This window comes from Cyprinodon tularosa, unplaced genomic scaffold (assembly GCF_016077235.1).
Source record: "Cyprinodon tularosa strain WSP-4 unplaced genomic scaffold, ASM1607723v1 ctg171, whole genome shotgun sequence".
NCBI lineage: Eukaryota > Metazoa > Chordata > Actinopteri > Cyprinodontiformes > Cyprinodontidae > Cyprinodon > Cyprinodon tularosa.
Genome location: NW_024038541.1, coordinates 335,585 through 347,719, shown reverse-complemented (window position 1 = coordinate 347,719; position 12,135 = coordinate 335,585). Strand labels below are relative to the sequence as shown.

Sequence of the window (12,135 nt, the reverse complement as noted above, 5' to 3'; positions counted from 1 at the left end):
GATAAATGCATGCAATGTGTTAATTGTGCTAATTGACCCCAGCAAGTGAAATGAATTTTCATTATTGCAAAAGGGGGAAATCAATAAAAAGAGAAATCAACTGTGGCAGATAAACATTACACTGCTTTAAAGCTAAAACGTTGAGGTAGGCTATTATTCTGTCCTACTTTTGAGGGGCGTTACTGTTAGTATTTTCCATTAGGCAGCACTTAAATCAGTCATTCAAGTGAGATTCAAATGAAAAGTGTTGGAAAGCTTCAACACATTTGAAGCACTAGCACAGAGTTGTTTTCACCAATATGGCTCAAACATGTTAGGGCTAAATTCAATCACATTCTCATTGGTTAGATTTTTCAGTTGTAAAGATATAAAAAGTTATATTTATTTATTGGTAACTTGAGTTTTCAAATCATTCTGGTTAACCTAAAAGGTGTTTTGTGCCAAACAGCCATGAGATGAATGGATTTCTTTTTGAACATTAGTTGGATCAAAATTCTTCCAGACCACAAGCCCTTTGCCACTCCCCTACCAGAGAAAGGACATCCTTCAAAGGACATCCTGTACCTCCTGTAGAGATGGTAATTAAACCCCTGTGCGCCTGCACACACAGGTTATCTGCTCTTTTCTCTTTCAGTTTTCATATGATGTTAGCCCACAAACTATGTGAAAAAACTGTCCATTAAAACATGGTGAACAATTACAGTAAAGTTCATGAGGAGAGACCCTCAATCAACTGTAGCTGATTAAAGTACTGGTGGTAGCGAGGGGATGAAGAGCAGGGGTGGCACATCAAAATGGTATCCAAGGCAACCTGCCCAGCTTTCAGAACATTTAAACCAAGAGGTTAACTCCTTTGGCAAATTTGATAAAACACCGAGATAATTTCATTGAATATCATAAAGTCACTTCAATAACACTTTTTTCCTTAGTTAAATAACACACTGCTGTCATTTTGCATATCTCTGGTCTTGCTGCGATTTTAAAATATCCATTACTGTAAAACTGTCCATAGCTGTATATTGGTTATTTATTCTCCAGTTTTTTTTTATATTGTTGAAACAATTTACAGTGTAGATTAGTGTTTTATTGTTTATCTTTTAACTCTTCACTATTATGTTATTTATTTTTGTAAGGTCCATATTTGTGTGGCCATTTTGTTTCTATAATCTTTTTGCTGCTCTAAACACCAGAATGTCCCCATTGTGGGACAATAAAGGATTTTCTATTCTATTCTATTCTATTCTATTCTATTCTATTTTTATACCATGTTAATTTAAAGAAGACTTTGAATTTTAAAATATTCCAAGAGGCCATTGTTTCATTTAAACATTTAATTGGCAAGACTTGGATTGCTAATCAAATAATTAGGTGCAGAAAATAACTTTAAAATGTTGATAATTAAAGAAAAAAGTAACGGCCTGTGCTAGAACATCAAAACAATAATAATAGCTCACATTTTTAGTAAAGTGGACAACAATATTAAATTATATTCATCAGATATTTTAATATATAATGGTGATTTATGAATATAGACATCTAGGCTTAAATATGTTTGTCATTTTAGTTTAAAGACAAAAACGTTGCTCATAAAAAATATAGTCAGTGACAGAAACCGTGAAACACACATAGACTGTATGAACTAAGAAAGGGACTGATATCCCTGTTTGGAGTTATTTTATAAGTATGGTTTGTTTGGCATTTCATCAGATTAGAAAAATAGTTAAAGGGTCTATAATATGCAAAGTAAATGTTTTTTTTGAAAGTTGAAGAGTATCCATTTAAGACGCCTTCCTCTAGGAAGCACCTGCTTTAACTGAACAAGGTAGCAGATTTTCTTTCTGACTAAGAGAAAAGAAAAACAGATTGGTGAAGGAGTCAGGTTCCCGGTTTTCTCCAGCTCATCTCTGAGTCCCTGGTATTTCTCTTGTTTGTCATGCGCCTTTCTCCTGTTGTTGCAATCACTTGATATTGTTATGTCAACCACAATGGCTTTCTGCTGCTTTTTGTCCACCACTACAATGTCCGGTTTGTTTTGCCATTACCATTCCGTCAGTCTGTATCTGGAAGTCCCACAGGATCTTGGCTTGGTCATTTTCTACCATATTTGGAGGTGTTTCCCACTGTAACCGTGGGGTTTCCAGCCCATACTCTGCACAGATGGTCCTGTGCACTATTCCAGCCACTTGGTTTTGGCATTCTATGTAAGCTTTCCCTGCTAGTATCTTACACCCTGCAGTTATGTGCTGGATTGTCTCAGGGGCCTATTTGCACAGTCTGCACCTGGGGTCGTTTTTTTGTGTGGTAGATCTGGGCCTTTATTGCGCTGGTGCTTAGGGCCTGCTCCTGTGCAGCCATGATGAGTGCCTCTGTGCTGTCCTTAGGTTCGGCTTTGTCTAGCTATTGGTAGGATTTCCTGATATACGCCACTTCGGTTATGTTTGAGTGGTACATCCCATGTAGGGGCTTATCCTCCCATGACGGAACCTCAAGCACCTCATCTTCTGTTGCCCATTTTCTGAGACATTCACTGAACATGTTGTCTGTTGGAGCCTTGTCCTTGATGAACTTCTGCATCTTAATTGTTTCATCCTGGATAGTGGCTCTAACGCTCACTGGTCCTCAGCCTCCTTCCTTACAGCTAGCGTACAGTCTGAGGGTGCTGGATTTTGGGTGATACCATCCATGTATGGTTAGGAGCTTTTTTGTCCTGTATCTCATCCTTCTAGCAGCTTATTGTTCCTGTAGGTTGTCTGATTACTGGTAGAGCGTAGCTATTTATTGCCCAAGACTTATTGTTCTTTGAGGTTACCATTTGCTTGTGGGATTCCATGGTACTTGTACTGACACTATATATATATATATATATATATATTTACATTTATATATATATATAAAGTCCTCATAACCATGGACACCACAAAACTAACGGCTCCAAAAATACATATCCTGGGAGTATCAATACACATACTTTTGATTAACTTTGATCAAGTGTGCTAATCAGATTAAATGAGACAAATTTTTTTTAGTCTGCTCAAAATATATATAACATGTCCATCAAACGTCACAGAAAATAGATTACATATCCGATTCTGTTGGTGATGTTTATGCGTTTTTTTATTTAGCTGATAGGTGTTAAAATTGTGTGTTATGCATGTATTTTCATTAATTCTGTTTTTTGTCACATGAATTTGTCACATTTACCTGAAGGTTCAAGTAAATTAGACACTTTTAATTTGTCTCCACTGTAAATTCATGTTAAAACTAAAGATAGTCTTGCTTACTTAACATATGCTAAATCCTGGAGGTTGACAGAATTACACGCCTTCTAGTGTCTTTCCCTGTTATTCAACCTCCTCATATTTTTGAAAAGCAAATTCCATAATTTTCAAAACGATGGCATTGTTCGGTGATAAGACAGCACGTGTGTTCTCAGTGAAAGCAAGATGGCAAAAGCTCGCTATGTTAAAGCAATGATGGTAACAATAATTGAAATAATCAAACAATCAAATTCCATGGTAATGTAAAACTTCTCACACCGACATTTCATACTTATCATGAGCAAACACAACATCCAATTTAGAGTGATGTTTGTTTCATTGTTTCATTCACATACAATGAGATTGTGCTATTATCACTATTATTTTTACACACACACAAAGTCTTGAACCAGCCTTGATACAATTTTTTAAGGCCCGACAAAATGAGATCGTGACCAAGGCTTAAAGAGCCAAGCTCGAAATGGATACTGGAATGTTAACCTCCTCCCAGTATCGTACATGTATTGTTCATAAGCATATGATCTGTATATTCAATAAAGCACTTAGAGAAATGTTTGTACCTGCTTTTCTGGTAATTCTATATTTCTATTTGCACTGGGTTTGTAGTTTTGCTTTTTTCATCCTACAAAGTTTGGACATGCTTTCACAAAACAACCTCTCTTAAAGCCCCTAAATCTAAGGTAAGCCACTTTACTAATGGAATACTAAAATAGGTAAATATAACAGATGACATTACAGATGCACTGATATTTAAATAGCCTTTCATTTACCATGAAAGTCTCCTGTTTAACTGTCTTTGTTCTAGGTGTAATCTTGAAGTCTGATATTGGAAGGTCTAAGGTCAGAAAGGACATAATTTGCCGGATAGATATAAATGATTTGTTGACACACATACTGTATGGTCTTTGGACAGGCGTCACACACAGAATACAGAATTATATTTTGTAATCTGAAGTTTTTGACTAGTACTGGGGCAAGATAATAAATGGTACATAGGCTGTTTGTAGCCTAATGTTAGAGCTAATGGGCTGGAAAGAGATGGTGACCCAGAGGGAGAAGGAGGGTGAATGACAAATCATACACACAAGCAGGGAATTGGCATGACACTGAAATAGAAAAGTATGGCACTTTTCTCTATGACTAAATGTGTTCATATGACAGTATCAACCTTTGTCTGAGTTAATGCTTGGAAAAGAGAGAGAGAGTAGATCAGGAAAAAGGTTTTTAGACTTCACTGTATGGCTGATAATGTATTTATCAGAAACCTTCACTTTAGGGAAGTTGCTGATACCAATGAACTACTGTAAATAAAATAGAAAATCCCACAAAAGCATCTTGATAAATTAGACCCATTTTGATATGCTCTGGTTATAATTGGTCTTGCACTGTCTCCCCTTTTGATAGGGGGCAGGAGGATAGCACAGGAAAGAAAAAAAAAACAAACAAACAAACAAGCAGACATAACTTATTGACTTACCAAAATCAGAATCATAGAAGAGGACAAACTTCTGCCAGCTGTATTCAGACACCACCTGCATGATGACCTCATTGAGGAACACAGGTGGGCGTACCATGAGAGTGTAGTCGTCAGCTCCAGGTATTCGACTGGTAGGTGGGCAGGTTGAGCGGGGTGTACCCACTGGGGAGCGCTGGATATAGAGATGCGGTATGTGCATGGCATCAGCCAGTGTTTGAAGGCTACCAGCTGACATGCAGCCAATAGAGCTGACCAGAGCCAGGATACCACGGTTCATCAACTCGCAAGCTTGAGAAAAAAAAAAATGGAGAGAGAAGACGATAGAAAATTTGATTATTTAATATTCATCTGCAAAACTATACAAAATAAAAATGGAGCACGTCATCCTCAATCTGCAGATTTACTAGTGAGCTATAGAATTTCTAAAAGTAGAAAGGGAAGCAGAACTTTTAGTTATCCGGTTGTCCTATGCAGCCAACTATCAGTTTTTGTTTGCGAGGCAGATAACCTGTTTACTTGTAAGACTAGGCTTAAAAGTTTTCTTTTTGATAAAGAATAGAGTTAGAGTGGCTCAGATTATCCTGAGCTATCTCTATAACTAGGCTGTTATAGGAACCACTTTTCTCTTTCATTTCTTTCTCTTTCATTTAATTTCTATTCTCCAATTCTGCAGTATTTGTTAGTTCAACCACTAGCTTTATGTTTACTCTTTTTTTTTTTCCGGTGATTAGTCTTGTTTCTCTTGTAGACATAGCTTCAGCTATCATGCCAAATAACTGTCTTATTATAATATACTTTAATATACTGTATGGATATATACCCACATATACCCTAGACCCGGTAGAGTTAAGTAAATTATTTAATTAAGATTCTGAATAGAGATATTATTTCTGTAAAGGAAATCTTGCACAATATGGCAACCAAATGTATTGGATGGTATGTGGGAAATGCCTCAATACTACTCATGGAATAAAATATAAATAATAAAAAAATCAATTCATATTGGATCATTCACTGAATCAAATTTCAATCAAGGGCTTCTATACAGTTTCAGAATGGCACTGTAAACAGAAGCAACTTTTTTTAAAGGCCTTCATTTAAGTTATTATTGATAGTATGCAGACAAGATTCAAGATCAGAGAGAGCCAGAAGACATGAGGCAACGCTTGCCAGGTAGAGACTCAAACCAATAACAGGCACATTGAGGATCAAAACCTCCATAAATGAGTCGTGCACTGAACACCTGCTCAACCGCCACGCTAAACCGAAGCAGTTTTTTAAGTTGCTTCTGAATGTTAAACCTGTATTTATATTACTTGCAAAGGGTTTATGTTCATAAGCTTAGCTGTTGACTTTTTCATAAAAAATTCAACAAATATCTTGGGATGTTTAAAAGTTGTAGTGGGTTTAGCTATCCCCTCACAAAGTGTTACTGAAACCTGGAAATGTGGAAAGAATGTCTGTATGTATGAACACAATATCATCCCTCTTTTTTTAATACCAGACCCATTTCCCTAGGCATGGCTGTAGATGATTAATGAGTAAGAGCTTATTGTGTTTCTATTTAACCAGCCATTATTGACGTTTGTATTGTTAGGAATTAATTTAAGTGTAACAATATATGATTACAAATCACCGACTCACAGAATACTTGTTAGTCACAGCAATCATGCTAAAAATCAATAAGTTTAGGATTCATTATCTTTCCAAGAGTAACTTAATAATTAAACACATGCCTTTGGAGATCTAGTGGAGGAAATTGCCCTTGTTGATTTACATAAATTGTGAGTTTCTGTTCTGTGTGTGAGCGTGAATTCCTCTATATGTCAGAAGTGGTTATGCCAGAGGGCTTCTATGAAAGACTTGATCCAGCCTTTACTTATACATTACAGCAGTTGTGCTAACTAATGCTTTAGCTGCATTGCCTAGTCTAGCTATAGAGAATTAGCTTAGCTTTATCAAGACTTTGGCTAATAGAAGGCTTTGCTAATCCGCTATTTATTAGGGCACTTTGGAGAATTAGTGCCCTCATCCCCTCTACATCATACACTCTTTAGTCTTTGGGGGGCTTCTAAGCCCTCAGCTCATTAATACTCCTTGCTAATGACTTAAAGGACCCGTAGTGTTCAGACAGGCCAATGTTATATCACTCTGATGTAGGCAACAGTTTAATGAAAGGAAAATAAAATGGAGAAAAAGTAGTAAGAGCAGTTCTTGCAGCCATATGAGAATGTAATGAGTTTTACATTTTCAAGAGAAATGTACTTGTGCCATGAGATTTAGTAAAATGCAAACATTTTATTAAACATATAAAAGTCAACAGTGGTACTCTCTTGATAGCGTTTTGCAAGATACCATACACATCATACACACACACCCACACACAAAAAAAGGGACAATTGTGAACAGTGATTGTACTTTGAGCACAAAAGCAAGTTATGACTTTTAGGTAGATATTTGTGTAGGTGTGAATTCAATGAGAACATGTAGTGATTTAGAATAATTCACCTATCATCTAACTACTACAACCCACTCAGCTATCATCAAATAACAAAATCCACACTATAAAACCCCCACAGACACCGGAAGTAAAAATGGATTCTCTGCTTTGGTAGGATAACTCACTGTAAGGGAGCCAACACTCATCAAGCAGGGGAGTTTATTTTAAGAACGTAAATGCAAGTCATTCAGATTAACATGTACACATCAGTGAGCTACTGTACACTATCGACCCTAAGGTCAATAGTGTAAATCAGCATCGAAATAGTTTGCACTGGACCTTTTTATTTTTTTAAAGGTTATTTCTATCATTTAATTTCTTTTATGACATGTTCCACATCAAGGAAATACATTGCAAAATCAGATGCCACATTTGTCAGCATTTTGAAGACATGTACAGAAGCAGAAACCAGTACATGATGCCCTTATAACACTTTGAAGTATGTTTGGTATGTCAGCATGTATTCTACATGTGTCTTCTTCAACAGAGCATGTTATAGGGACCCTTCTCCTGCTTGTCATCATGTCAAAATAAATGGACTGCAAGCACTTTACTTGCAGTCAGGTGTGGCTGACTTCTTTTAACACTTTTATCCAGGCAGTTCTCCTCCCTCTACACACTGACACCCACCATACACTCTTAATCATGCTGAGATACTGTCCTACAGTTTCTCTGGCCTGGGGACCTACCATGGAAATCACAGAAAGGAGCAAGACTGGAAGTATATAAATACCTGAGAAAACCAATTAAAGAGCGTATTTCTAAGGCAATAGAACATCTTGGAAGTACACTGAGAAATTTTGAAAACATTTAATGCTTTTTACTGAAAGATACTGGTCTCTGGATTGACTCCCTACATTAATATCGTAAACCAATTCAAGAACCTGAAATATACCAGGGGTTTTATTTACATTCTGTAGGATCCACACTAAAAGTGTGCGTACAACAATGATACGAAAATAGGATTGAGCATTAAAAAAAAAGTTTTTTTAAAAGTGTGTGCAAACACAAAGTGTTTTTTCCTTGTAGATCACAGCTGTACCTAAAGCGCTGCGTAGAACGCTCCAACTCATGTTCAGCCTTCTACGATCCAACAGTCCTCCATAAAAGTTTCATAAGCACCCGTGAACATCAATGTGTAATTGAGCCTGCTGATCAATGTTATTTCATGGTTACTAATGGAAACTGCAGGTAGGAGAGCAAAAAAGTGCAGGCAGAGAGGTGGAAAATATGTTTAGCATCCACCGTAGTGAAATTATGATTAAAAGCAAGTATCATGAATGGCAAAAAATTCAGAGTCTAATTTGGACTGACCACATAAACAATGGCATCCAAAACAGCTGGATGGTATTGTGCTCAGCTCTCATTGTGTTATCTCAGAAGTATGGAAAAATTAACAGGATTATTTTACTTATAAAAATGGCTTCAGACAGTTATTTAATGAATTATTGATTATGTCCAATACCAGTTGGGGAACTTGTGGTGCTTGCCAAGAAACCGGGAGTTTTCCCATCTGTAAAAATGTTTTGAAAAAGAAAGCCAATAACTCAAAAATCCTACCTTAGATGAAGCCATGTAAATTTTTTGCTCATTTTAAATATATAATTTATACATACCTATATTTCAGAAATAAATCTTACCACTGAGTGCTTGCTATCCATATTTGGTTGCGCTTCGGTAGATCTGTACTCTTCCTCTTTTTTTTGTAGTTGTTGTATGAGCACTGACTTCCTTTTGCTTAACAAGTGAGAATTTGGCTTGGCGTGGGTCAGAGCTGCACCATATTTTGTGACAGCGATGCCAGATCCTCTCCAGCTCTTGCCACTACCACTACCAGTACCATCGGCTGCTGAAGGAGCTGTTCTGCTGCTGCACGGTATGGTCTACACCAGGGGTTGGCAACCCAAACTGCTCAAAGAGCCATATTGGACCAAAAAACAAATCTGTCTGGAGCCGCAAAAATGTAAAAGTCTTACAGTATATAAGCCTTGTATGGCAACACGGGCTTTAAGCGTATTAGCCAACTATAAAAAAGGATGAGGTGGGTTTAAATGCATATAAAGCATTCATGATTAAATGTTTATGCTGGAGCAAATGTCACATAGCATGAGGTGAGGGAGGAGCAGTGAACGCTCTCAACACGTGGAAATCACTGCACGCTGCTTCACAGCACTTTACCGCACGGTTTAGGTTTTGTTGCATTGATGACATCATAGAAACATGATAAAGGAAACTTTCTATGGTGGATGTGTTTCTGTTGGGAGGAGCTGACTAAGTCATGAGGAGTCAAGCAGGAACTGACATCCATCAGAGCAGTGCTCTCTGACATTGAATTCCCATATTCTGTGTCTCCAGCGTTCCTTGGTGTTATTTTTTTTTTTAAGGATTTGGGGAAAAATGGAAGAAAATTCACATACCTGCATCAGAGCGGTACCTGTTCAATCTGTGGACAGTTTTCCATGCTGGCAACAAAACCAGCAGCAGTAGTGGAGTTTGGAGATGTAATACACTGTTTTAATCTATCTTTGCTCTCCTGTAATTTATCCAGAAGTTCTGGAATCGCACTTTTTCTCTCATTCCAAACTTGGTGGTCAGCTGCATATGTAGCTTGCCTTCTCTGGAAATGCTGCTCCAAATTACTCTTTTAATTTTTGGATAATCTCATTAATTTGCTGGTATCATATATGTGTATATATATATATATATATATATATATATATATATATATATATATATATATATATATATATATATATATATATATATATATATATATATATATATATATATATATATATTTATATATATATATATATATATTTATATATATATATATATATATATACATACATCAAGCAAAAGTAACTTCTTCATTTCTACACTCAACAAAAATATAAACGCAACACTTTTGGCTTTGCTCCCGTTTTTTATGAGATGAACTCAAGGATCTAAAACTTTTTCCACATACACAATTTAACCATATCCCTCAGACATTGTTGAGGAAACAGTCTAAATCTGCGAGAGTGAGCACTTCTCCTTTGCTGAAATAATCCATCCCACCTCACTGGTTTGCCATATCAAACAATAAAAACAACACATATTGCCCAATATTTGTCTTTGTGATCTGAACTTCTGACATCAAGCTTCTCAGGTTTTGTGACATAATATTACTCAAGTTGATCTTATGTTAAACGTGCATTTCTGGACACTTCTGCAAGGCCCACACCCCATCTGGGCCAAGAATTTAACAATTTGTGTTCAAAGGGCCTGATATTATCATCATCCAGATCCTGAATTGTTCTTTGCAGTTGTTGTGTGCAATCCTGAAGTTTAAGACAAAACAATTGTGCACAGTGTCCATTCGCACTGAGATGCAAATAATATTACAGTAAATAATTTGGAATGTTAGGATTATCAGTTGTTGCTCAGGCATAATGACAACATGGACAACCCAATTTCACATTCTATAATGATCAATCCACTGTGTTGCATGCAGATCACTTTATAGCTATAAACAGCCACTGCTGCTATTAAGCGCCTCCTTGGTGCACCCAGCAAGATACATAACCAGGGTTCTACAGCTGACTTTTTACGTAAATGTTTAAAATATGGGCTTTTCCTCTTCCTCTTTTTAAGATGTTTTGCCACAAGTGGCCTTTCGTTAATGGTTCCGATAAAGAAAATGGGTGAAGATTGAAGGGTGACTGACATGTAGCAAAAGTTGGTATTTAAACCTTGGAAATCTGGATGAGGACTGACTGGTTGTGTGTGTGCTCTACAACTGTGGCCCTCTCAAATTCTCAAAATTTAAAATTATTTTATATGTAATAAGGAGCTGCCTTTTTCTTTAATGCAACAAGGCAGGCCACAGCTTAATCACTGAAAAGACTTTTAGATGTCGAGAAAAAGGTAGAAAAAATTGAAATATTTGGACTAGGGTATCACAGCAGTACCGTAATCATATTTTTTGTTTTATACTAATTTGATACAACTTGTTGAGGGTTTCATAGCCTACAGACTATAAAAACTTAATATCCATCATATTATGCTATTCTAGTGGTTAATACTTAATATATACTAGGATATGCAATAAATATTATTATTCACTATATTTCAAGAGGCATTCTTTAAAACTAAATTAGGAAAATTTAGAAATTTGCAAAGAAGGAATATGAGTTAAAAGTTGTCAATAGCCTTCCATAGTCAAGACTATATATTCTTACTTTATGTCCAGGATTCTATGATGTGTTAAATCCAATTAAATCATATCTTGTGCAGCTTTTCTCTACAATTAAAGCACCCAGAACCCCGAGCCCCCGAGGTTGCTGCCTCTCCGCTTCTTAAAATTCTGCTTCTCTCTCCAGATAACTGCCAGCCATAAACCTTTTCCCAATTTTCTTCTCCTTATGCTCTGTGCTCTCTCTAAGTAGAAATCAGGAAGTGAATAGAGAAAAAAAAAAAGCTGTTTTTTTTCTTTCTTGTCTGATTAATTTTGCAGTTTTAATATCTGCTTTTGAATTTTTGTTTACTTAAAATGTTTCAGACGAGAAACGTGTGAAAAATGTGTTATCATTAGAATTTTTTCATTCTCTATGTTTTTGTGTTGATCTTCAGAGCATTATGTTATCCACCACCTCACCCTTTAAATTTTTCTTGTCAGTTCATCCTGTGTGCCGGTTTTGCTATTTTTATTCTTTATTTAAAAAAAAAGATATTTTCATGTGTTGCAAATGTTTTATTGAATATCAAGAAAGTAATTTTGAGAAAAAGGAAAAAATAAGAAGTAAGACTTGGACTGAATAAAACTTATGGTAACTTACAGTTCATCTTTCTCCTTTCTTGTTTCCTTTGGCAATTTTTTTTATCCTTCTTCAATCCAT

At 36.2% G+C, this 12,135-nt stretch overlaps 1 protein-coding gene across 5 annotated transcripts in view; it reads right to left on the bottom strand.

Annotated features, from left to right (window-relative positions):
• The window catches only part of grid2 (glutamate receptor, ionotropic, delta 2), a 594,833-nt gene that overhangs the window by 284,374 nt on the left and 298,324 nt on the right, over window positions 1-12,135 (bottom strand). For all 5 annotated transcript variants that reach the window (XR_005280492.1, XR_005280493.1, XM_038281457.1 and 2 more), the window contains exon 3: window positions 4,756-5,043. Coding sequence is in view for 3 of the 5 variants with exons in the window: in XM_038281457.1 (XP_038137385.1) it covers window positions 4,756-5,043 (288 nt within the window). In the remaining 2 variants the exon portion in view is untranslated. The remainder of the gene's footprint in view (window positions 1-4,755; window positions 5,044-12,135) is intronic.